General features: G+C 37.9%; 1 protein-coding gene across 3 annotated transcripts; it reads left to right on the top strand.

The window, feature by feature from the left end:
• The first annotated feature begins 1,067 nt into the window (after positions 1–1,067).
• Positions 1,068–27,913, top strand: LOC132306145 (proteinaceous RNase P 2). 3 transcript variants are annotated; one of them, XR_009481834.1, is made up of 7 exons: positions 1,068–2,056; positions 2,207–2,308; positions 2,420–2,592; positions 2,753–2,873; positions 15,200–15,411; positions 18,745–18,813; positions 27,162–27,184. XR_009481834.1 is itself a non-coding variant. In XM_059803399.1 (6 exons), the coding sequence occupies exons 1-6, from the start codon at positions 1,142–1,144 to the stop codon at positions 27,474–27,476; spliced, it is 1,695 nt and encodes a 564-aa protein (XP_059659382.1). In that variant the 5' UTR covers positions 1,071–1,141; the 3' UTR covers positions 27,477–27,913. The 3 variants fall into 3 exon arrangements, 2 of the variants coding, with proteins under 2 accessions (XP_059659383.1, XP_059659382.1); XM_059803399.1 differs by lacking the exon at positions 15,200–15,411 and having other exon boundaries at positions 1,071–2,056; positions 27,162–27,913; XM_059803400.1 differs by lacking the exons at positions 15,200–15,411; positions 18,745–18,813 and having other exon boundaries at positions 1,069–2,056; positions 27,162–27,913.

The following is a 27,913-nucleotide window of genomic DNA, read 5'->3' as shown; positions in this document are numbered from 1 at the left end:
TAAAAATTAGGGCAAATCATTTTAGCCTCCTTAACCCTCCATCTCTATTATATATATATATATATAGTCTTTAACTTGAGGCCATAAGAAAAGAAAAATAAAAAAATAGGGCAAAGCCTCCCCAATCTCGCTCCATCTCTACAACTCCTTCTTAACACTGAACTTGGCCTCTCTTTCTCTCTCTCTCTCTCTCTCTCTACAAGAATCAAAAATTCAAAACCCATATATTTCCAGTTTATCTATCTGTTTGCAAGAATCAAAAGTTCAAACCCGTATCGCTGTATCATTTCAGATTGTTCAAAAAATCCAAAACCCATATCTTTCAGTTTCCATGGCTGCTGTTCCAGTTCGGGTCGCCGTTCCAAGCTTCAATCACCGGCGGTCTCTCTCTCTCTCTGCAATCTTGAGGGTAAAATTGGCATCTGAAACACCCATCAAGCCTCTCCTTCCCTTTCCCTTCTTTTCCTCCTATTTTTGGGAGGTTAAGAAATCTACTGTTGAAGGCACAAGCTAACCCTCCAAACCCTTCCCTTCACTTCCCTTTCCTTCCAACAATTTTTGGCAAACACACATTTTTAATCCCCCTCCATCACCTTCCCTTCCCTTTCCTCCCATTTCTACTCTACCAAACTGACCCTTGGGTGTGTTTGGATAGTATTAGTTATGAGAAAAAAGAAAAGAAAAGATAGTTTAGTGAGAAAAGAAAAGAAAAGAAATGATAGTAATAATTTCTATTTGTGTTTGGATAGACAGGGGAAAAGATAAAAGAAAGAATAGTTATTCTTGTTTGGATAAGATAGATGAGAGAAAAGAAAAGAAAGGATAATAGACAAATTATTTTTTTACCCTTTCATAACCATAGGACTTGAATAGAATAATAAATCTGTGTATTGATTTGTGGAAGCTAATTTTGATATTATCAAAATACCACTAAAATTACTATCCTTTCTCTTTCTATCTTCTCAAAATTAAATAGAAAGCAAATGAAAGATAGGGAGGGAAAGCTTTCCCTCCGCATCCCTCTACTTAATTTACCCAAACAAACACTTACACTGTCCTCTCTTTTCTTTTCTCTCCCAATCCCTCCGAATCAACCCTACCAAACACACCGGGTTTTGGAAAATTTCTGATCTACCAGACGATGGAGGTCTCAAATCAGTCAAAACATATGAAGAAGAACCAAACTCCAGAGGGCAAGTTTCGCCACATACTCGATCTCTGCTCCAAGAACAAAGATCTCTCTGGAGCGATTTCTCTATACGAATCCTCGATTTCGCAGAAGATTCGCCTGAGTCACCACCACTTCAATGCCCTCCTCTACATCTGCTCCAATTCTGTGACAGACTCTTCGTCCAAGAACTTGGCGTTCGATTATGGCTTTCGCATATTCAATCACATGTTGTCGGACAATATCAGCCTCACGGAGGCCACCATAACGGCGGTTGCAAGGATCGCCGCCGCGGGAGGCGACGGCGATTTGGCATTTGATTTGGTGAAAACTATGGGGACGAAGTACACGCTTTTGCCGAGACTGCGATCGTACGATCCAGCATTGTTCTGTTTCTGTAAGAATTCGGATGCTGATAAGGCATATTCCGTTGAGGAACACATGCTCTCGAATGGTTTGCAACCGGAGGAACCAGAACTGGCGGCGCTGCTGAAGGTGAGTGTTGAAAACCGGAGGGAACAGAAGGTTTATGCCTATCTACATAAGCTAAGAGGGTCTGTGAGGTGTGTTAGTGAGTCGACAATGGAGATTATTGAGGAGTGGTTTGTAGGTACAGCGGCTTCTGAGGTGGGAATGTTGAATGGGGATGAGGACCGAGTTAAAGAAGCAATTTTAAGTAATGGAGGCGGTTGGCATGGCCTCGGGTGGCTTGGGAAGGGTGAATGGGTTTTGCGTAGAACAAAAGTTGATTTGGATGGTCGGTGTTCCTCTTGTGCTGAGCAATTGGTTTGTGTTGATATCAATAGAGGAGAGACAGAGAAATTTGCGCAGTCTGTGGCGTCCTTGGCTATGGAAAGGGAAGTCCAGTCAAATTTCAGGGATTTTCAGGTTGGTCAATATAAGTTACTTCCTTCCTTTTTGTAATGGGTCACTTCGAATGTATTTTAGGTTTGGTTTGTAGAAAATTTAATTCTCCTAGCACTCTTGGTGATCCTCTAATTATTTTCCCCCTATTTTTATTTTTTAATTTTCATTAAGGACTTGCTGGACAAACATGCTGAATATGAAGCTGTAGTGGATGGAGCTAATATTGGGCTCTATCAACAGAATTTTGCAGATGGTGGATTTAGTGTTTCTCAGGTTGTGAATCTTGAGTTACTAATTTGATGCCTATCCTCTTCTGTTTGCTTATACTTGTAGAATTTTCTATGGACTCATTATGTCTATGTACTCAAAATTTCAATAGAGCAGCTTGAAGCTGTTGTGAAAGAACTGTATGAGAGGAACAACAAATGGCCTCTTGTTATCTTGCATAATAAACGTATTCGGTCACTTCTTGAAAGTGCTTCTAATCGAGAGTTGCTTGAGGAGTGGATGGTTCAAGGAGTGCTGTATGGAACTCCATATGGATCCAATGATGATTGGTACACTTCTAAACTTTGCAAATTGTCACTCCCTTTCTCTCTTGTTCTTTTGGTTGATTTTTATGGTTCATGTATCTAATCAAAATAAATGATATCTTTTGCTTATTTAAATGATATCTCCTTTGTGAATTTGCTGATGATAGTTTTTTCCATGTTTCAGGTACTGGCTTTATGCTGCTGTAAAACTTAAGTGTTTCCTTGTGACGAATGATGAAATGCGAGATCACATTTTTGAACTCGTAGGTAGCAGCTTTTTTCTTAAGTGGAAAGAAAGACATCAAGTATGTATTTGTTTTTTTGAACCCTACTAACACAATAGCTCTATTCTTCTTCTATGCTGTGTTTTAATAGATACTTCTATTTTAATTTTTTGTTTTTTTGTTCTTATTTCTTTTATAAATGATGCGCACTATTTTGGCATGTTGTTAGGATTTATTGGTCTGTATCTTATCTATTTGCTTTTTGAGTAATGATATTTGCATCGAAGAGTTAGGCAAAATTGCTAGACCTACTATATCTAATTGGTCATTAATGCATGAGATAAGGAAATGGAGTGTCCCACTTTCTTATATTTGGCATGCATTGACCAATCATATTTTTTAAAATATGCAATGCAAAAATCTCTGTTTAATTAGCAACGAAGTATGCATTTACTTTCTATCAAAAAAAAGATGTATTTACATATATGTTATATGGGCTCAAATATAAGTGTCAGCTTGGGCCATCTAACCAGAGTCACCAGACTTGGTGTTTCAGCAAATCTGGAGGGATTTGATTTTGGGGTTTTCCGGTTATAATACATATAAATTAAGTTCTTGGGTTTCTCATGAATTTGGGAATTTTTGTGAAGAATATTGGTATGAGATCTATTGGAATTTTAAGGCTCCAAACAAGTTTGCCTTGGAGTTGGTGGTGGCAAATGCAGTTACGATGATGGGTATCTGTAATGGTGATTTTGGGGTTTTGGCAGTAGTGGTATGGCATTCGAGGGTTATTTCATTGGTAGGGTATTTTGATAGATGGAGATGAAGGTAGTTCCACAATGGTATTGTTTTACAGGGCAACGGTGTTGGGTGGTGGAGGCTTTTCCAAGGCTGAAGATAGATAGGAATAAGTGAGGTTCTGTAATTTTGTGATGATGTTGTTGGTTTAATTCTCTTGAACAAACAACATGATGCATGTGAGGCATATGGATGGGGTCTACTATGGTTAAATCAAAATTCACTGGAGGTTAATGTAATCGACAATCTTGATCGTCATCATGTATTTGTTCGATTCTCTTTCTTGATGTTGTTGAAGTGATTGACACATGCCTTTTTTGTTCCTAGGGTCTCTCCTCATCATGCATGTGAGGCATGAGTAGTCCGAACACATCATCATCATCATCATCATCCTTGCCTTTATCCCTTATGGATGCGGTTAGCCACATGAATTCTTTTATTTATTTATTTATTTTGGAGTGGAAATTTATTCGGAAAGGCTGTGATGTTTTTTCCTCTCATATTAGATTCAAAGTTCGGGATGGCAGATACTTAAAAAAAAAAAAAAAGTTCGGGATGGTAGATGTGTGCTATTTTGGGAGGATTTATGGTGCAGAGACCAGTTGTTGTCTTGCTCTTTTCCCGGACTTTTTACAATAGCTACTGATAGACATGCCTTTGTGGTAGATTGCTATCGGCTTGATAGTAGTGGGATTACGTGGGATGTGCGCTTTAGGCGCTCTTTTTAGGATTGGGAGATGGATGAGGCTTGCGCTCTCTTGGATATGTTGTATCGACAGGAGGTAGGTGGCATTGGTGATGATGTTCTCGTGTGGGTTCCTTCTTCCCATGGAGGATTCGAGGTCCGCTCCATGTTTCTGTGTCTTTCCAACTTTGTTGGTTGCGTTTTCCCTTGGAAGACTATTTGGCGCTCTAAGGATCCTCTTAGGGTGGCATTTTTTGTGTGGACTGCAGTTTGGGGTAAGATCTTGACGTTAGCCTGAGGAAGAGAGGCATTATTATTATTAATCGGTGCTGCCTATGCAAAAGTGGTGGTGAGCCTACGGACCATTTATTCTTACATTGCCCTTTGGCGTTCAATTGTTGGAATCTTATTTTCGGATTGTTCGGCATGTCTTGGGTGATGCCCCGATCCACAAGGGGTATGATTGGTGTGTGTGTGTGGGGGGGGGAGGGGGGGGGGGGGGGGTCAAGCTCGTGAATGTTGGCGGACTGTTACACATTGTGTATGGTGGTGCATATGGAAAGAAAGGAATAATAGATGTTTTGAGGGAGTAGAGGCGTCTACGGCAACCTTGAAATTTCATATCATTCGTTCCATTTTCAGTTGGGCGAAGGGGAGAAACTGCTCTTCTTCTGATGATGTTATTGATCTCTTGGACTCCTTGGGTCCATAGATTCCTGGTTTGTTTTTGTACATAGGACGCATTCCCTTTTTGAACGCTTTCTATGAATTTTTACTTATCAAAAAAAAAAAAATTATTTATTTATTTTTTTCCATTATTTCCTATTATACACTATGTTTTCTGTTAGATTTAATTTTTTAAACTAGTTTTAAATTACTTCATCCCATGTAAGTTTTGGTCGGCCTTTTTGTTGTTTTCCTAGAAGGAAAACAACTCTTCCTCTTTTAATTAGTGCATTATCGGATCTACGTTGAATATGACCATACCATCTAATTGTACTTTCTCTAATTTTATCATTTATAGGCACTATACCTAATGTTCTCTTCACACGTTCATTATTTATGTCATCTCTTCTAGTTACTCTTATCATCCAATGCAGTATCCTCATTTTTGCAACATGAACACATTGTATTTGTTTCTTTTTCGAAGCCCAACTGTCTACTCCATACAACATTGATGGCCTAAAGGATATTCTTTTGTCACAAAGGATAGCACTAGCTTCCCTCCCTTTTGTCCACCCTGCTCTAATCCTACTTAACTACATCACCATCTAACTCCCCATCTTTTTGTAGTATTGATTTTAGGTATCAAAACTAATTCATTTGAGTAATTATTTGGTCTTGAATTGTAATATTTATGTTGTCATCGTTTGCTAGTTACTACTTTATCAATTTTATATTCCATATATTTTGTTTTAGTTTTACTAATTTTTAGTCTTCTTGATTCTAATGCTTTTTTCCATGTTTCTAATTTTGTTTCTAAGGCTTCTTTAGAAGTATCTACTAATACTATGTCATCTGCAAATAGCATATACTGTGGGATGTTTTCTTGAATGTCTTTTGTTATTTCATCTAATACTATTGCAAATAGGCATGGACTCTAACATCGATCCTTGGTGTAGTCCGACTTTTATAGGAAATATGTTAGTTTTCCTAAATGTAGTGGTAACTTTAGTCAATGTCTCACTATACATATAAGTTTTATCTGTACTTGTTTCTTTGTTGAACCCACCAAATTATTTTTCTTGCCACTCTATCATATGCCTTCTTTAAGTCTATGAAACCATATGCAAGTCTTCTTGTTTACTCCGATATTCGCCTATTAGTTGTCTTATTAAGTATATGGCTTCATAGTGAATCTAGTTGGCATAAATCAGAATTGGTTATTAGATATTGATGTTTCTTTCCTTAGTCTTTGCTCAATTATCATTTATTGTAATTTCATTGTATGACTCATTAATTTAATTCCTCAATAATTTTCACAACTTTGTATATCTCCTTTATTTTTATAAATTGGTACTATTGTGCTTTTCCTTCACTCACTTAGCAACCTTTTTTCTCTTAGAATTTTGTTAAACAACTTTGTTAACCATTCAATGCATATCTTTCCTAAAGTTCTCCAAACTTCTATAGGTGTGTTATCTGGTCCAATGGCCTTATTTTTTTGATAATTTTTTCTTTTTCTTTTTAAGTTAATTTTTTTTTTTTGCAATTCACTTTTTTTTGGATAAATTGGCCCAATGGCCTTACCCATTTTCTCAATTGTGTCCTCTACTTCCTTATTATGAATTTCATTTACCATCCCTATGTAAGGGTCATTACTTGCGACTTCTTCTCTAGTATACTTGTTTAGTAATTGTTGAAAGTAATTTTTCCTTGTCTCTAATATATCTTTATCTTTAACAAATAATCAAATATTATTTTATCAATGTCCTTAATACACCTAACTGGATCCATTTCTCTAGACAACTTCTCTCTATTCTTTGCCAATTTGTAAATAGCCATTTCACCCTCTTTTGTTCCTTACTAATTTTTAGTACCCATTATTTAATGCATTTTGTTTGGCTTTGGCTATTATATTTTTAGGTTCATATTTAAATTATTTATTTATTTATTTTATTTTTCTCTAAATCCTCTCGTGTCTTGCTTTTTTGCCATTCTTTAAAACTCTTTCTTTTATTTTTTATTGCTTCTTGTGTTTCATCATTTCACTACTGTACTTTTTTTATAATAATTTCTTTCCCTTGATTTATTCTAAAGTTTCTTTTGCCACACTCCTAATACAACCCGCCATTTTGGACAAGTTATTTGCAATATTTTCCTTCCAAACAGTTTTTTTTTTTTTTTTTTTTTTTTAATTATAAATAATAATCGATTAAAAAGCGTTCAAAAGGGGAACGCGTCTCGAAGCAAGAGTGGAACCGGGTTCTAAGGACCCAACGAATCCAAGAAATTAACTAAGTCATAGGGAGAGGAACAAGACCTCCTCCTCACGTAACTAAAAATAAAGCTAATAATATGAAGTTTCAGTGTCGCCATGGATGACTCATTCCCTTTGAACATTTTGGTATTCCTCTCCTTCCAAATGCACCACCAAATGCAATGCGGGATTGTCCTCCAGAAATCGCGAACACTGCTTCTCACACGACATCCCCTCCATGCACAAATCAATCCCTTGGAAGATCCAGGCATTACCCAGAACATACCGAATAACCCAAAAATGAGGTTCCAACAGTCGTACGCCATTGGACAATGCAGGAGGATATGATCCACTGACTCACCATCACTTTTGCAAAGGCAACACCAATTAACAATACAATTGCCTCTCTTCCTCAAATTGTCAATCGTCAAAATCTTAGCCCATACAGCTGTCCAAACAAAAAATGACACTCTAGGAGGAGCAGCAGAACGCCATATGGTCTTCCATGGAAAATCAATGCCTATGAAATTGGTTAGGCCTCGAAACAGGGATCGTACTTCAAAACGACCATAGGATAAGGGAATCCACCTAATATCATCACTACTGCTGCCAACTACCTCCTGTCTATACAACGTGTCCAATAGAACACAAACCTCATCCACCTCCCAATCCTGAAAGGCGTAATCCCACTACTATCAAGCCTATAGTAGTCAACTATGCAGGCATATCTATCGGTTGCGTTACTATACAAACTTGTGAAAGTGCGAGATAATGGCTGATCACCACACCATAAATCCTCCCAAAAACGAACATATCTACCGTCACGCACCTTAAATCTGATATGGGAAGAGAAAACATTCCATCCCTTTCGAATGGATTTCCACACCCCAACTCCTCCCGCCATAGAAACTGGGCGAGTAGACCACCCACCACTCTCCTCCCCAAAACGATATGAGACGAGCCCTCTCCAAGGGTCGTGCCTACCGAATCTCCATAACCTTTTGCCCAAGAGAGCTTGATTAAAAGAAACCAACCTCCGAACACCCAAGCTACCTAACTTAATGGGCTTGCAAACTTGATCCCATCTGACAAGATGATACTTAAACTCTTTGCCTCTTCCGGCCCAGAGGAAATCCCTTGGATCTTTTCAATCCTTTCAGTAACAGAGCATGGGATTTGGTATATAGATAAAAAATAAGTAGGCAAGCTCAAAAGAGTACTCTTTATAAGAGTAACTTTCCACCCCTTCGACAGATATTTGCTTCTTCCATCCTGCCAACCTCTTAACGTATCTATCTATCACAGAGTCCCAACTCCCCACCCTCCTTGAGGAGACCCCCAAAGGCAAACCCAAATAAGGAATAGGGAAAGAACTAATCTTACACCCAAGAACTGCAGCTAAGGAGGAAATGTCCTGAACATCCCCGACCGAAACAAGCACACTCTTAGCCACATTGAACTTTAGTCTAGAGACCGCCTGAAAACAAACCAAAATGCACCTCAAATATCGAAGTTGAGATACTTCAGCATCACAAAAGACCAAAGTATCATCTGCAAACAGAAGATGAGAAATCTCTATATGATGAGTTAAATCTCTGCCCACCCTGAAGCCCTTAATAAGACTGAGATCCTCTGCCCTCTTCATAAGTCTACTCAGGCCCTCCATTACGACAAGAAAGAGAAAAAGCGACATGGGATCACCTTGTCTCAATCCTCTAGAACACTCGAAAAAACCAGCAGGAGATCTATTCGAACAGAAAACTTAACTGACGAAAGACAAGCCTTTATCCATTTCCTCCATCTACTTCCAAACCCTATTCTCTGAAGTAGATACAACAGGAAATTCCAGTTGACATGATCATAAGCTTTTTCAATATCAAGTTTGCATAAAACTCCAGGGACTCCACTTCGCAGTCTAGAATCTACACATTCGCCTGCAATAAGAATTGAGTCAAGAATCTGCCTTTCTCCGACAAAAGCATTCTGGGAATTTGAAATAATATCATCCATGACATCGCTTATCCTAAGAGCGAGGACCTTAGCAATCCACTTGTAAATACAACCAACAAGGCTAATTGGTCTAAAATCCTTAATATCGGAAGCACCACCCTTCTTAGGGATGAGGGCAATGAAAGAAGCATTTAACGACTTCTCGAAGACTCCGTTAGAATGAAACTCCTAAAATGTACCCATCACCTCATTTCTCACCACCTCCCAACTTTTCAACAAAAATGGCATCGTAAACCCATTACCTCATTTCTCACCACCTCCCAATTTTTCAATAAAAATCGCATAGTAAACCCATCTGGCCCCGGGGCTTTGTCGCCATTGCAACTCGACAATGCCTTTAGCACTTCCTCTTCGGAATCTGAATACCATCTCTATTTGCCGCATAGATAGTCTCTAAATGAAGCTTGTTCAGCTTGGGTCTCCATCCTAACGGCTCGGTATATAACTTCTGGTAGAAAGAGGCAATCCCATCATGCACTTCTTCCTCCCTCCACAACTCTGAACCTTCCACCTGAATTCGCCCTATATGATTACTCATTCTGTGTGCATTAGCAAGCTTGGGAAAAAATTTCATATTACGGTCACCCTCTCTTTAAGCCATAAAGCCCGAGATTTTTGGTGCCACGAGATCTCCTCCATATGGGTAATCTCATCAAAGTCTGCCTGACAAGAAGCTCTCCTAGAACGTAAAGACTCCACATCCCCACCCGCCTCTTCAATACGCCCAATCTCAGAAAAATCAGCAAGTATTCTATTCTTTCGCCATTCAAGGCTCCTGAAAACTTCCTTATTCCACCTCTTAAGTTCGATTTTAAGAGCTCTGAGCTTTCTAGCTAATACAAAACTAGAAGACCCTGTAGCCATAGCTTCCTCCCACCAAGACCGTACCCTCCCTTGGAAGTCCTATGCTCTCAACCACATATTCGCGAATCGAAACGGGGTACACCAAGACCTCAACCCCCCGCAGTCAAGAACCAGAGGAATATGATCAGAGATGACCCATGCCAAAACCGTTTGAACAACATCCGAGAATTTCTCCTCACTCTCTAGAGATCAAGAATTTATCCAGTCTTGATAAAGTGACTGGATCTCTGCCATTAGACCAGGTAAAGGTAAAGGCTGCCCCTTCCATAGGTAAATCAATGAGAAAATGCCCATCAATAAAATCTCAAAACTAAGTCATATCCGAAGACCACCTTCCTCTTGTGGACCTCTCTAATGGGTCCCAATAGCATTAAAGTCCCCACTCAGACACCAAGGAAGAGTCCACAATCCCCAAACATGACAAAGCTCTTAACAAAAAAGTGGTCTATCGCTATCCACTACCGGTCCATAGATCCCAGTGAAAACCCATCTAAAATTATCCTCCTCCATTTTGATCACACAGTTAATGGAAAACCTCCCCATCCACACATCCATTCGAGACAATTATCTACGATCCCACATAAGTAATATCCCGCCAGAGGTACCCGAAGTAGGCTTGTCAACGGATCGGATCGATCAAATTCATATCCGATTTGTTAAGCAAACGGATTATTGGATTCGGATCACTAACGGGTTCTTGGACTGAATGTATAAATCCATATCATATTTAACTCGGACTCGGATTGAATTGGATTCGAGTTCGGATTAAAATCATATTTACTAACATATATAATTATAAAGTTAGATGAAGCGGAGAATTGCTAATATACAGAATGCTTCATAATATAACTATGCAACCAAATAAATATAATGATAAATAATTGATAGATATAAATTTAGTAATATATATAACTAATATATATAACATTCATATATAGTATATTGTAAATTATTTACTCTCTGTTAATGAATAAAGAGTATGATATTATTAGTATGTATATGAAGAGATTTATTAGTATGTGGATGAGAACACCACACTATTTTATATATAACATTATGATTTTTTTTTGGATTTTGGGTTACCTCTCATACAATTTTAATAGGAGTATTGATATATATATATATATATATATGTAAAATTATTGATAAATAATTATATATATATATAATTTAAATCGGATCGGATCGGATTATTAACGGATTGGATCAGCATAATCTATATCCGATTTTTTAAACTAATGGATTCGGATCGTAATCGGATTATCGGATTTTTTATTCAATTAATATCCGACTAATCGTATTGGATTCGGATCGGATCTGGATTTGGATTCACTCCATTGACAGGTCTAACCTGAAGCATTCAAGGCCTCCCATTTCACAAACGTACCTCCCCATCATAGTTGTTAAAGGTGCACCTAGGCTCCAAAAAAGCCCCAGGCTCATCAAGGCTCAGCTAGAGCGCCTCAACCTACTACAGGCCCGGCCTTTCAATCAGGTTCACATGAAGCCCTCAGGCTCATGCTTTTTAGTAGGCTTCAGGCTCAAAAAAAGCGTGCCTTGTATTTTTTAATAATTTATTCATATCATTTTCATTTTTACTTAATGAGCACTAAATTAAAAGGTTCTATATCATATGTCATATTGTTTAACCTTATGAAATATTTGGCAAAATTCATAAATTTATGATTCACTATTCTCATTAACTGCAATTACTACTTGATTATGAATATATATAATAACATATGTTTAAATATGCATTATTATATACACGCTCCTTACTTTGATCAGGTTTGCGCCTTATACTGCGCCTTGCGCTTGGGCTCCAGAAGGCCTTTGGCGCCTTAGTGCGCCTTAAGCCTTTAACAACTATGCTCTCCATAGACTCCTAACAGCCCCATCAGACATAGAAGCCATCTTAGTTTATTGTAGACAACCCACTTGGGCGCTCCACTTCCTTAAGGCTAACTTCACCACCCTCCTTTTGTCCGGATCGTTGAGACCACGAACATTCCAAGTAATGATTTGTAGCTTTATTAAAAACCAGATAAAATTATCTCCCCTCCTCTCCCTCTTCCACTCCTGCTTTTGGTCCTTCCCCTCTCCCTCACCACCCCTCTCTTCCCTTCATAACTACCCCACATGTGGTGAGCAGTTAAATCCCTTCAAAGCAACACAAAGACAAAGCTCCTTCAACGGAGCCATTGACGAGTCGTTTGTCAGTTGAAAATGAAGATCACATCCCACACAGACCGTGACCCCCTTAGGCGAATCCTTGTCCGCACAGACTTTTGAGTCAACGCACTTAGGAATGACAGTCCCACAGCCAGTTGTCCCATCCTCATTCAACCCAACCTCATCTTCAGGCACCGATGGTAAAACTAGCAACACGCCTTTCTCCATCTCAACATCACTCCTCAACACCCCACAAGGAGTAGTAGTAGAAGAAGGAGCGTAGGGGGGGCTCTTGAGATGATGGGCTGAAGACATACCTGGGTCACTATTTGAAGAGGTGCGAACTCACTTTTGTTTATCATTACGAGACCACTTGTGACCACGGCGAACCTGATGAGAGCCCCTGGTTGATCTGAAGCTTCTATCAGTTGGCATAACAGAACCAGATGGAAGAGATGCTGCAGGATAACAACACGTATTGTGTTGAAAAACCCTCTCATCCGCATTCAACTCGTCGGCGCTTAACTGCATCCATCTCCTCTTCTCCGTCGAAGACCACACTCTGTTAAAAGAAGTGTTGTGAAGACGACGCTGTGGGTTAATGTCTGAAGAAACAGCATGGCTGGGCTTAGGCAGAGGTTGTGGGCTGGGAATATCATTCAAGGAGGAGATGGATAAGTGGTTACTGGGCCAAGAAACAGTCCTCTTAAGTTCCTTAGTAGCCTGTGGCCCATGACGTGCTAACAGCCCATCATCCAGCCCATTATCCATGGGCATAACAAAACCAGAATTCAAATCGGGCCCAAACTTAGGCCCATCAGAGACCTTGGCACGAAAGGCGCCTGTAATGCCACGTACCCTTCCACATGGTTGGTAGCCAGTTGGGCGATCATAATGAAGATTTGAAGGGCGCTGATTAAGGGCGTTATGTGCACTACTTGGGGTCTACTTTCCCCACTCGCGGTCGGTGCGTGAATATGCACTCATCTTTGTCCTTGAGGGCTGAGGTGGATCTACAACTGCCGGCGGTGTCTTCCTTTGTTCGTTTCGTCAAGTATGAAGTGGGAATCCTCATCAACACCATAATAGGACTTCGGAAGGATATAAGGTGAGATTTCCTCCATCAAATTGACCTTAAAGGCCTCGCTGGTCTTCAACAAAGATAAACTCCGGTACCATACCTCCGACAGAGACGTAGAGGAGAACTCTCTCACCTCCCACCGTATCATCCGCCTCCACACCTCTGAATCCACCACATAAATCACCTATTGCTTCGAACAGTTTCCGGCACCAGAGATGAAGAGGCAAACCGTGAATCGCCACCCTTTTAATTTCTCGATTTTTCACTGCTGATCATCCCACTGCAAAATACCAAATATCAATGGATAATGTGGCGTCTCCCCATCTCTTCTTCCCTAAATCCAGAACCCCTAGTGCCTCAACCTCCTATGGTAGCCTGAACAAAAGGAGACCGTCTGGTAGGGATGATACCTTCACCCCGCACGAAACCTTCCAAGCCTTCGTCACCCACGCCTCAATCCCCTCAATACATCCCACTTCTCGATCAAAACGGCCAACCAAACAAGATTTTAGGATAGTTTCTCGTTCTGATATGCTTTGATGATCAACCCTAAAACCATGTCTTTGCCGATTGTACAACTTTGATCTCGCCATGGAGATTGAGGCGTGGAAGTGTCACTACATTAAGATACGACTGTAGCATAACACGAATCCCTGCCAAAGAAACCAAAAATGCAAAAACAGAACAAGAAAAAGAATCAACAGACGCCGGAGTAGGAGACTCCGGCGACAGAAAGGGTAGAGAGAATAGAGAGAAAAGTCAACATATGGTCAAACTAAGTACACATCTATTACCTCATTTCTTTATGAATGCTATATTATTACAACTCCAAACACTTGTTAACCAATTTAAAGTTTAAAGATAGTAGAAGCCACATTTATGATGGACTTCTTTTAAATTATTTATCAAGAAGTCGAACATAATAGTCAAATTTGAAGTATGTAGAACTTCTTTGTCTCATTGAGGCAGAAGTGAAACCACCCTTTACTTTAACCATGTATAACAGATTATCTTTTTGGATTAAAAGTGTGATAGAAGACTACAAAATTAAACCTTATATTCCACAAGTTTGGAATCTCACTGTTTGGATTTCTAGTTGATCTTCACACAGTTTCAACATTACATTATTTGTTCTTATCATTGTTTTGTATGAAATTACAGGTGGAGACCTTCAATGTCATAAAATTTTAGTTATTCTCTAATGGATCCCTAAAAGATCAAATTATTCTTTTCGATTGTTCAATCAAGCTATCATCATTATATGCTAAGACAATTAGTTTGTATTTGATCTTAGAATTTGAACCGTTGTAAGAATCTTAAGTGAAAGTAGCATTTTTAGTCATTTCTAAAGTGGATTCTTGGGCTATTCACGATTTGATAAACCTTAAAAAAGAAGGGATAATTACACTAACCTCCCTGAGGTTTCGTCAACCTACATTGACCTCCCCTCTTGTTTTTCATATTACACTCACCTCAACAAGTATATAAGATGGGCGACATTAATGGAAAGAGTACAATTACTAATTTACCCTTTGTCCACTCTCTCTCTTTACAATAACATCACGGTGCTCCGAATACCATCTCCGGCGAACCCAGTTCAGTTTGGTGAAAGCCACAGTGGCGACCGCTCTAAGACTTCATATATATATATCATAGTTGTTAAAGGCGCCGAAGGCGCGCGCCTGAGGCGCCAGGCGCCTCCAGGCTCCACCTTGGCGCCTTGAAAGGCTTAGGGCGAGGGCCTTGTAATAGGCGTGCGCTTTTGGGGCTTAGGCGCAGGGCTACAGGCCCGGCACAGGCGCGCTTGTTTGAAAAGTTTTTTTTTTTGATTTTTTTTTTATTATTTTGGTTGTAAATCTTGTGAATTGTGACAGAGCCACGTGATATATTCAGAATCTCAGATATGTTACTGTCACTTTAAGCTTTTATCAGTTGTCAAAAAAAAAAAATAAAAAGCCGGAAGCAAAAAGCAAAAGGAAAAGGGAAGAAGAGAGTAAGAGACAGAGAAGAGAGAGAGAAGTACAAGCCGGAAGCTCGTCGGATGATCGGATCTGCTGTCTGCGAAGCCCGGATCTGCAAAGCACCTGTAAGTTCTTCTCCTTGCTTCTTCTTCTCTCCTTCTTGCTTCTTCTTCTCCTCTGTTTTTTTTTTTTCTTTTTTTTTTTTTTTTTTTTTTCTTCTTCTTCTTTTCTTCAGTTCTCTTCTCTCGTCTCTTCTCTCGGCTCTCCTGGACTCTAGAAGTCTAGAGTCTTGCTTTTTATTTTTTATTTTTTTATTTTCTTTGAGCCGAGTCTCGGCTCTTTTTTCTTTTTTTTTTTTTCTTCTCGGCTCTTTTTATTTTTATTTTTTTCCTTTCCTTTTCTTTTTTTTATTTTTTATTTTTTATTTATTTATTTTTTTTTTCTTCTTCTTTTGCCCTCTATTCTTCTTCTCTCGGCTCTCACCCTCTCTTTGATTTTTTTTTTTCTTATTTTTTTTTTAAAATTTTTTTTTCTATTCTTCTTCTTCTCGGCTCTCTCTGACCTTTTTTTTTTAATTTTTTTTTTCTTTCTATTCTTCTTCTCGGCTCTCTCTGCTTCTAGCCTTCTGCTCTTCAACCTCTTCTTTTATTTTTGTTTTTTATTTTTTTATAATCTGAGTTGCTGGAATAAATTGTAGTTTACAACTTTACAATTTTGTGCTGGAATAAATTGTAGTTTACAACTTTACAATTCTTAGCTGCTAGAATAAATTGTAGTTCACAACTTTACAATTCTGAGCTGGAATAAATTGTAATTTACAACTTTACAATTCTGTGCTGCTGGAATAAATTGTAGTATACATATCAGTTGGTATATGCCTATATGGTATCATGCAGTCCATATATGCATATATATTACATCTCATATAGTTGATAAATCTCATATAGAATTTATTATGCAGTGTCCATATATGCCTTTGATTCTTTGAAGCTCTGTAATTTTTTTTTTTTTGTCAGAGTTGTTGTAGACACTGATTACATGATGCTAATTCATTTAGTTGACTTTTATATCTTTGTATATACTATTGCATCTTTAATACTTTATTGGGTGAGTTTTGTTTTGTTTTTTTTTCCAACGTGCGCCTTGCTTCAGTCGGGCGCGTGCCTCGCCTTGCGCCTCAGGCTCCAGGAGGCATTTGCGCTTTTGTGCGCCTTGAGCCTTTAACAATTATGATATATATATATATATAAATCCACATATATACTGAGATATATGTATCCCACGGGCTCTTTTCTCTTCAAGCTCTCTCTTGATTGGGTCTCTTAATGAACAGTCTCTCTCGTATATAAATCACTAACCCATCATATATACATGTGTATAGCTCTGTATTTGTATTGTTGAAGTATTGTTCAATCAAAGCTCACTGAAATCAATGGAATTCCAATTCTATTGGGTGTTTACCGGAATCAATGGAAGCTGGTGCCGGCGAACACCATGTCCACCCTGTATATATATATATATATATACACACCCCGCATAACCATCCACCCACTGTCATCTTCAACCCAAACCGCGCCGGCAGCCAAACTTGACCCAAACCACATGAATGATTCTAACCTGATTCTTGATCTTTAATTTCTCAAAAAAAAAAAAAAAAAAACCAGAAGTTGTATCTGTTCGTAGAGAGAGAAAATAGCTTTCTCTTCCGTCACGGAAATGTGTCTGCTCGTTGCATGAAGCGTTGCCGGAGAGGAGTGCACCCACGGAGCTCGCCGTCACAATGGAGCTTTGCCATTCGTCGTCGTGAGCTTCGCCATTCGTCGATTCTATATTCCTCGCCAGTGAGTTCTCCATGTCGCAGTTTGTCCTCACCGGTAAGATCCTTTACTGCTGTTCATCATTACTCGCCCCTGTTCTTGTTTGCTAAATTCAGTGCTTGCATCGCTGCCAGATCCTTACACTATGTTGCTCACTACCATCGCCAGAATTGCGACTATTATAGTTGTAGCTTGCTCGGCGAAACCCAGTTCTAGCGAGACTCCTACATCATCTTAACTTCGGCTAACCTTCAAGACCCATCTCGACGAAGCTTCCTGGCACCATCACGGACTGCCCATTGCGAGTTTTACCTTCCCAGCAACCATTGTTGCCCTTATCAAAAGCTAAGCGCTCTCTCTCTCTCTAGGTGTGTATCTATAATTCTTTGTCTAAAATTTTTTTGGTTCCGATGTGGTTCAGTCCGAACTGGGTTTTGCTTTCACCGGAACCAAGGAAGGTCTCAAGAGACAACGATTTTGTTGTCACCGGAGTTGCAGTTTGTTCGCCGGAACTGGGTTTCACACCGAGGAGTGTTCTTGCTGATTTGGTCGCTGATTGGTTCATTTAAGCTTACGCTGTTGCGTGGATGATATGTCTCGGAGGCTCACCGGAATGGTGAGCCCAAACTGAAGCTTGTCTGTTTCGTTGAATATGGTGGTCACCCAAACTGAAGCTCACAAGGGTAGAATGGGAATTTGATAAATAAAAAATTGCTGATATCATCATTTTTCGTCAAAAACATTGTTTTCTGTTAACAGAGGGAGGTCTATGTTATCTATGTACAAACCTCGAGGGAGGTGAGTGTAATATGGCAAACAAGAGGGGAGGTCAGTGTAGGTTGACAAAACCTCAGGGAGGCCAGTGTAATTATCCCCAAAAGAATAGCATTTTTGATGTTTCTTGAATATACTTGTCTTACTAAGAGGAAAGTTAGACTTACATGTCCCCTTCCGTCTGGTTCATTATAGGATGTTATTTAGGGCCTATTTGGTAACCAAAACATTTTGCGTTTTTGTTTTAACTTGAAATAGAAACGTTTTTGTTGTAGTGTGTTTTGAATAGTAATTGGAAGCATGTTTGGTAATGTCTATTTGTTGCAAGATATTTGGAAGCAAAAACATGAAAACAAGTTTTGGTAAAAAAGTGTTGGAAGTTTGAAAAATATAATGGCTAGTTTAAAAAGGTGATTTTAGGGTTTTTCAACTTTTTTGGGGTACTGTTCATTGCCTCGGTATCCGTTGTTACAGTGCAGAAACATGTAAAAACACCAAATTGGTGTTTTGACTTTTTGCCACTATTCCTGTAGCGTTTCGGTAGTGTACAAAGCAAAACATTTTTTATCAAACATGTTTTTTTTTCCAAAAACACTGGTAGAGTACTCGACCAAAAACAAAAACACCAAAAACAAAACGCCAACCAAACAGCCCTTAGTTTCCCTCAGGACCTCTTTTTATGTGCTACAGAATGCTGTACCTTTTTCTGGGTTATAAGGTCATGGAAGTCCATAGATTGCATGGCCAAATTTTTTTGATTTGTGATAATATATGTTGATTATGTCTCTTCCTGGGTCTGCATTTATTTGGCATAATTTCAGAATAGGATGTTTCATGCATTAACTTCTCTCACTTCCTATGTTGCAGATTCGATATACTTTCATAAAAGGTGACCTGAAACTTCAGATGCCGCCCTCATATTCTCTTGTCATCCAGGTATCTTTATTTATTTTTATTTATAAATTTTGCCATCAAAGTCCTCATATTCTCGATATTTCCAGTTCCTTTTTGTTTGTTTGTGATTGGAAGGTTATTAGTGCTTGTTGTGGGCAAATTCTGTAACAAAAGCTGAAGTCATTGTAATTTGTGTTATATTTTCAAAAGTTAGTTTGGGTTATTTTATACTTTCGACCCACAAACTATGAGGAGAAGCAATTGAAGAACAAAAGGGTAAAAAGGTAAATGACCTATGTATGATTTTAAAAGGCTCAAAATTATGTTTTGATCATGTTTATCAAAATTGATGTTCTTGATAAAATGATTTTCAAAATTGAGGATTTTTATAAAACAGTGAGCATCAATCGAATGGTAGATCGGTCAAGATTTTGCAGGATTTTTTTTAACAAAAAAATCTAGTAGGCTTCAGTAGGAGGCTTGATACAATCATCTAGTAGGTGTCAATGGAAGGCTCAATTGATCGAGAGCCGTGGAATAATATTTTTGGAAACCCTCAAATTAGAATTTTAATAGGATTCTACTTACCATACTACTAACCTTCTAATCCGCAACCCACCTAGCGGCAACGGCCTACACAACTTCTCCCAGCGGACAAGATGGTACTTGAACTCCTCTCCCAAGCCACCCCACAAGAAGTTCCACTCAAGACTCTCAATCCTATTTGCCACCGCAGAAGGAATCTGAAAAAGAGAGGAAATAGGTTGGGAGACTTGACAACATGCTCTTCATCAGTGATTTTCCCACCCTTCGAAATGTAACAACCCACTCCACACTACATGTTATGATATTTTCCCCTTTGGGCCCAAGCCCACACAGTTTTATGTTACATACTAATGCTACATATTAAATAGTAATAATATTTTTTTAATGTATAATATATTATATTGTAGTGTAAATTATTTTTTATTTAATAAAAAATGTATTTTAATATAAATTATGTTATATAATAGTGTAAATTACTTTTGAGACAAAATATTTATGATTTATAATATATATTTTAATTTATTTTACATATTTCTAAGAATATATTAGTTAATGATCTTTTAAATTAAAATTAGTTAATGATCATTAAAAGGCCTAGTTGATGATAATTTAAATATAAGAATTAATGTTGATAAATTGACATTTTATCTATTGGGCCATGATTAAAAAAATAAATAAAAATATTGGGCTATTTTGGAAAACCCCAATATGTGGATCCGATCCGATCCGTTATCCCATAGATTGGTGGCGGATTCAGATTTTGCCAATCCATTGGGACCGGATCAGATTAGGATTGGTACCTAATCCGATTTGAGGTCACCCTTATATATACCATTTCTATATTATATTATATGTAAAAAATTGTGAAAAAATTGAATTGCATTGCATACGTCGTCCATATTTCAAGGATTTTTGGTACTAATGAAAAATTAAAAATAAAATAAATTTTTATAAAAATAGTGTATATCTTATCAAAAAAATAGTGTATATCTTGTACCAAATATGTATTACTAAACATTGTTGTTGTTTTTTGCTTTCACAATTGTTGTATCAGCAAGTGTTAATCAACTCCATTTTTGCCTATGAGGCACAGACACCCCTCCCGGAGGTCCTGTACAAGTGTCGGACACGTGTCCGAGACACTCGTGTTCGAGACACTTCTGTGAAGTGTTTAGAAATTATTTTTTAATTGGATATGCGGAGGACACGTACTAAACATGGCGGGATATATTTTGTAATTTTTTTTAAAGAAAAAAGGGGTACCTAATGTAATTTTAAATGTTTAAAAGTAAAATTTTGAAAAATTTAAAAAAACAACTATACAGACAATGAACTGATGAATGAAGAATGTTAAACATGTTGGAAATATACTTGATCTTATTTGTCTAATTTTGTTGGTAACTTTGCTAGGTTCTTAATTGCTTAGATGATGAATTGAAGTATTTCTTTTATTGCAATATTTTTTTAGAGAGATTAGATTTGTGGTATTTTGGATTTTGAATCTATATATATATATATATATATATATATATATATATATATTATTTTATTGGCATATTCCAGTCGTGTCTGTGCCCTATTTTTTTAAAATTTGCCGTGTCGCCGTATCCGTGTCGTGTCGTACCCGTGTTCTATGTTCGTGTCCGTGCTTCATAGATTTTTGCTTTCTACTTTCACTCAAAAAAACAAAATCATGTTTCTGCTTCGTTGAGACTGCAAAAATAGAACGAAAACATTACTAAACGCGCCCCTAGTTTTATTGCTACGATCTATTTAGATATATATCCAAAGCACGATATCATCGGCAAACATCATGCACCATGGAGTCATGTTTTGAAAATCTTTTGTAATTTCATTTAAGATTATCACAAATAGATATGGACTTAGCATCAATCCTTGGTGCAATCCTACGTTTATGAAAAACTCACTAGTGTCACCACTCATTGTACGAACTTTAGTTTTTTTATTCATATACATATCTTGAATAGTTTTTATGATATGCAAAGGAATTCGATTCTTTGTAGGGCCCCCATATTATATCTTTTGGGATCCTATTACATGGTTTGTCTAAATCTATAAAAACTATATCTAGGTCTTGTTGCTTACCCCTGCATATAGCTTCCATTGTTGATCTCCCCTGCATGAATCCGAATTGGTTACTAAATACCGTGGATTCCTTCTTTAGTATTTGTTTTATTATTTTTCCCCATACTTTTATTTTATGTTTCATTAATTTAAGGGTAAAATGCAAAGAACCCCCTTGAACCATGGGGAAAACTGCAACTAACCCCCTGAATTACCAAAAATGCAAGAAACCTCTTGAACTATGCAAAAAAGTTGCAGATCACCCCCTCCGTATGCCGGCCGTCCAAAAATGAGCGCGTGAGATTCACGCGACAGATAAACTAAATTTTTTGGACAATAATGCCCTTCCATATATGAAAATACCAAATTATCCTATAACCACCAACCACCAACACCGTCTGTGCTCACCACCACAACCGTCTGCAACCACCATCACCACCACTGTCAAACCCAATCGAACAAGTACAATTGCCACCACCCCAATCACCCAGAGATACACAGACATATATATATGCACGTATATATACATATATATATTATACACACCACCACCAACACCAGCGAGTATGTCGGCCCAAGAGCGTCTCTCTTCAATCTCCAATCGCCGAAATCAACGTCTCTCTTCAATCTCCAATATGATTTTCTTGTTCAATCACCAAAAGAGTTCAAAATTAGAAACAATATATATATATATAACACATATATAAACAGTAATGATGATTTGGGTTTCGAGATGTGATCAATCTAGAAGTCCACCGCCAAAGCCCGAATCTTCCTCTCAACATTCTCGGCGACGATTTGGGTTTCACAGATTTCTCTATGCAACTCCAATTCCCAATCTCCCTCTCAATATTCTCTCACTATATATGTGTATGTATATTTGGCTTCCCCAAATCAAGCGCCGCAGTGGTAAAATTACCTTTCCTGATTTCTCTAATTGAGTCCAATTAGAGTAAATTTATAACCTACCCGCACACCAAACACCACGTCTCTTCTCTTTGTTGTTTCTCACACTCTCACTGTCTATCTATATATACACATATATATATCGTATCTCCTCAGTCCTCACTGAACTTGTCTCTCACTATTTGTATATACACACACACACATCCATCTCTGCAACTTATTCGACCAAAAAAATTTAAGTTTCACAGATCTCTCTATGCAACTCCAATTCCCAATTTGCCTCTCAACATTCTCTCACTATATATGTGTATATATATTTGGCTTTCCCAAATCAAGCGCCGCAGTCTATGGTGAGTCGAAAACAGGTGAGTGTAGCCGATCTGCGTCGTTGATGGTGGCGTCGTTCAATAATTGGAGTCAAAGCTAGGGTTTAACCTCACCCAAAAGTTCGACTTCATCTGTAACCATATCCATCTCCTCTTCTGACCTCAAACCCCCCGCCGCCGCCACAACAGCACTACCACCTCCACACACGATTTTGCACCTTAAGAATGGATTTTAGATCTATTCCTTGTATCTTTAGGCTTGACTCTGACCTTATTACTTTGAGCGATAGTAAGTTCTTAACTGTTAATTTGATCATCAGCATTGGTGTAGGAGATGGAGACCGGTGTAAAACAGAACAGAGAGAACCTTATCTCTTAGGCTGAAAAAAGAAAAAAAAAAAAAAATCGTATCTCTTGGGTGAGTTGTCATAAGGGCAAATTAGACTTTTTATTTTTCCGGTTATGTCAGTCGCCGGAATGGACTGAAATGCAACAAATTCATAGTTCAGGGTTTTTTTTTGTAATTCAGGGAGTTAGTTGCAATTTAGCCATAGTTTAGGGGTTTTTTTTTGCATTTTACCCTTAATTTAATTCCTTTATAGTTCCCACAATTTTGTATATCCCTTTTATTTTTTGTAAATCGGTACTATTGTACTTTTTCTGTACTCATTTGGCATCATGCCTTGTTTTAGGACGTTGTTAAATCACTTTGGTAGCCATTTAATTCCTACGTTTCTTAATGTTCTCCAAACCTTTATGGGTAAATTATCTGGGCTTTCCGCTTTATTATCCCCCATCTTCTTAAGTGTGTCCTCTACCACCTTGTTAGTGATTTGATTTATCATTCCTATGTTAGGTTCATTTCCTTGTACTTCTTCTCCCTCATTTAATATATTTTGAAAATAATTCCTCCATCTAGTTAATGAATCACTTTCTTTGACTAATATCGTGTTATCTATGTACTTAATACATCTAATTTGATTTAGGACTTTAGTTTATCTATCTCGATTCTTTGTTAATTTATAAATATTTTTCTCACCCTCTTTTGTGCCTAGTTTTTTTTAATAGAAGACATTTAGTGAGATTTGTTTAGCTTTACTTACTATCTTCTTTGTTTCACATTTGAGTTTATTATTCTCTTTATTTATCAAAAAAAGAAAAAAAAGAAAAAAAGCATTTGAGTTTATTATATGTGCCCAATACATTATTTATTAAAATATATAATATGTTATTTTAAAAATAGAAAATTATTTGAAAACTCTATGTATTATAATAAATAATTTAAAAAATGAATAGAAACTCTACATACATTTATATAGTCGTATATATATATGGAATCCATATATGACATTCATTTTTTCTAGGTGTTGCCTCGTCCCAAGCGTCAGTTGGCACGTCTGACTGCTATTTTTTCTGTTATTTATCTTGCTGTATTTTGGACCGTCATATTAGTGTTGGTCGTGATTGGAAAAATGGATTAGTGTTAGAGGGGTCTTGTCCCACATCGGATCAGGATGGGTAAGAGATTGGGTGTATATAGGCAGGTAAGCAGCACTATAATTTTTTTGGTCAGAAGGCAAGCATCTGACCATAATAATTGGTATTAGGAGCCAGACCTAGTCTTGATCCGGTGTCACGCCAAGCACCCACTTGGGTGTGCCGAGAGGTGCCTCGGGTCCAGGCCAGGTAGGCAGGTGGTCGGACCGTATTGAGGGCATTGCGAGTTCGGGTGGAGAAGAATGTTAGTTTTTTGTCTAACATCAAATTCGGATGGGAAAGAGATTGGGTATTATATGGGCATGTATGCAAAATGCTACCCAATAACTTAAGCTTTTGGGTTAGAAGGCAAGTGTCCGACTTGCAACAACTAAATTAAATAAAAAAGCTGTGAGAACTGCAAAAGCCGTTCGTTTTAGAATATATATATATAGCCCAAGCCCTACCCACTCTCTCTATGTCCTCTTTTCTCTTTCTCCCGTTCTTCTCTAAACTCTCGTCTCTCTCTCTCCCCAATGCTCACCCCTCTGTCAGCGTCTCTCCCTCCTTTCCTTTTTTGTGTGTGTGATCTGTTTTCTGTAATGCTGTCCGTTTCTATCTCCCTCTTTCTTTCCTCCTCCTCCTCCTTTGGGTGCTCTCTTTCTCTATGATGCTTCTCTTTTCTCTGTTTCCTTTTTATTTTTATAGCTCTGATATCTATAATGCTGGCTGTTTTTGGGTACTCTCTTCTTTGCTCTCTCTCTTTTCTCTAGAATGCTGTCCCCCCTCCCCCCTCTTCCCTTCCCTTCTCTGTCCTCTTATAATTCTGTTTTTTCTTTTTATTGCTCTATTTTCACTTAATGCAGTTTTTTTTTTTTTTATTTTTTTTTTTTCATGCACTATTAGTTTTTTGAATTGGATGTTATTACATCGGCAATAATCCAGCAAAGGGGGGATGCTTCCGGGCAATTAGGAAGCGAAGGGAGTCAAAATCTTGAAAGGCACACCCACACATTAGTAGAGTGAGGTCTGCGGCATCCAAACTGTCCGCTCTTTGGCTTCTTAATTGTTCGTTTGGAAATTTCCCGAAAAGACTCCACCGCACCGATCAAGGAGGTGCTTTGGGGGCTGTTTTTACACTGTGAAGTCGTTTTTTGCTACTAGTGAATTGAGAGAGATATTGAGAAAGATCAAGAATTGTCACTATTTCTTAGATCAGAGCCTATGATTGGTCCTGAAGATTAGTAGAAGAAAATTGGTGCGAAGTTTGTCAAAGCAGAAGATGATCGTGAGGTGCTATAAAGATTCAATTAGAGTTGATGATGACACGAAGGCATGAAGAAGGTGATGGTGTGAAGCCCATGAGAAACAAGTCTTGGGACAAGTCAGATGATGCTCGTTTTCAAGATGGGGCAAAGGTGATAGAGTTGAAGCCCACGAGGAACAAGTTTTGGGGACAAGCCAAGAGTGAATACTAGTTCTCAAGATGGGGCAAGGTGTGTGAAGAATGAATGAGTTTGCTCAAGGCCGATAAAGAGTAAAGGGGAATCTAAAGAGTAAAGATGATAGGTTTGTTGCTTTGATCCAGAAAAAGCAATTGATGAAGATGAGTTGAATATTGGTGGGTTGTCATGCGTGAGCAATTGAACACCAATGGGATGGATAGAGAAGATAGAAGAAAAATGAAGAATGATGAATTCTAAGAAAATGAGGAGATTGTTAGAGTGTTTATCAAGTTCATCATAGTACTTTATTTGAGGTGGACAAATCTTTAGTTGAGGTGGAGCTATGAAGAGCTTAAGGTGGAGGTATGAAGAGATCTTTGTTCGAGGTAGAGCTATGGAGAAGCATGTGAAGATAGAATTTTGAGCCAAGGTGGAGATTGTTGGGTTTGTGGTTCAAAATTTGTGTGCAGAAAATTAGTTTCCTTTTTCGTTTTGGAAGGCGAAATTTGTAAAAGAAATTATATCCCATTATATTTCTATTTTAGATTTTTGATCATTATGGCAACTCTTTGTAGGCAAGTTGAGGAATACTTGTTCAACAAGGAATTGAGTTTGAAGACTTTATAAATAGAGATGGGTGTGAGGGGTTTAGAGAGAGAGAGAGGGGAGAAAAGATGTAAAAGGTTTAAGGGTTAGTGCATGTCGTGAGGATAGAAGTGAATATATGTAATTTCCGAGTGTATACGTACATGTAGCCTCATAAGAGATGATGAGTGAATGAGTGGGGTTTTGACATATGGTTGTATATTCTTTTTCTTGATTCATAATAGTGAAATTTCTTTCTCGCATGAATGTAACACTAGAGTTAGATGAACTGTGTAAACTATTGTGTTATGCGTACAACAGTCGACCGTTGAGTTCAATTCCACAAATTATTTGATATGCTGGAGGTTACCACTATCAATAATTATCTAAATGGTTCGAATGAATAGAAACAAAGAATCATCAGGATTTGTTTTTAACATTCTTGAATGCTTAGATGATATGGTTTATGGATTTATTTTTGCATATTTGATGTTATATTTAGAATATTGACTCGGCGCTATGAATTTATTTGTAGTAATTTTATTTTTCAATTGTGTGCCTCGCCTCGCGCCTAGGCTCCAAGAGACCTTTAGCACCTTAGGTGCATTGGGAGTTTAATAACACTGGACATAGATATAGATATGTTTAAGTGAATTGGTTGGTTGGAGGAGTTTGTTTAACACTACTTTATTTAACACAACTTTTTATCTCTTTAAATAATATCATATAAAAAAAATGTAGATATGTTTAAGAGAATTGGTTGTGTTTAACACTACTTTTTGTCCTTTATATTTATCTTTGGATTAAATTAAATAATATCTAATTTTAAAATTATAGAAGTGTTTGGAAACTCTACATACATTTAATTGTAGTGTGTATATATATATGTATATATATCGAACATCCGTCTATTTAAATTTCTCATTGATGAAGTTGGGAGTTGAAAATCTGTTGCTATGTTCAAAACATCCGAGAGTTTTGTCATGTCCAGCTTAACTTGAAGTACTACTCTCTGTTTCAGGAATCAGAGAAGGGTACGTGGCATGTCCCCCTAGCAGGTGAATGCAGTGATGAATCACCAAGAAGGTGGCTCTGCATCACCAGGCCAAGTTCTCGTGGAGCTTCTGGTGAAGCGTCTGGAAATGTAAAAGCTTCTGAAACTGGCCAGCTAACCTGCAATCATAGAATATTGAACTCATGCAAGTCAGAGAGTACTAAAAGTGATCAGGGTGTCAACGGCAGTTCAGATTCTTTCGAGAGTCATGTTAACACTATGACAGTCGTGGCAAGAAAAAGGAAAGATAGGTCTCCATCTCCCTCCAGTCCCGATCCTTAGCCTTGCTAATGGTATTTCAGGAATTGTTTGCTTCATGCATGGATGGCATTGTGGCCAGTATTTATATAGAGATGTTCTTGATTGAGGTGGATTTACATGATGATCAACCACGGCTTTGTAAGTTTTATTATAAAGTTTCCATACTTCCGCAGTTCTTCAACTGGTCCTATTCGGCAGGCTTTGTACGTTTATGAAAGTTTCCATACTTGCACGGTTCTTCAACTGGTCATATTCAGTGTGCGCCCCAAACGATAGATGAACTGCTTCATCTCCCCAAGGAACCCATAAGATGTCTGTTTCTCAATTTTTGTTTTGTTTTTGATTTTTTCCACCGCATCTGTTACTTTGTTGTATGAATTTATTTATTTTAGTTAGTTATCGAAATGCTGATGAGTAAATAAATTATTGTTTCTAATTCTTTAAGGTATTTTAACATA

Source organism: Cornus florida, unplaced genomic scaffold (assembly GCF_030987335.1).
Source record: "Cornus florida cultivar Cherokee Brave unplaced genomic scaffold, ASM3098733v1 CherokeeBrave_3.0.0_Hap2_Chr05, whole genome shotgun sequence".
Classification (NCBI taxonomy): Eukaryota; Viridiplantae; Streptophyta; class Magnoliopsida; order Cornales; family Cornaceae; genus Cornus; species Cornus florida.
The sequence above is the reverse complement of the archived record's forward strand: the minus strand, read 5'-3'. Positions and strand labels throughout refer to the sequence as shown.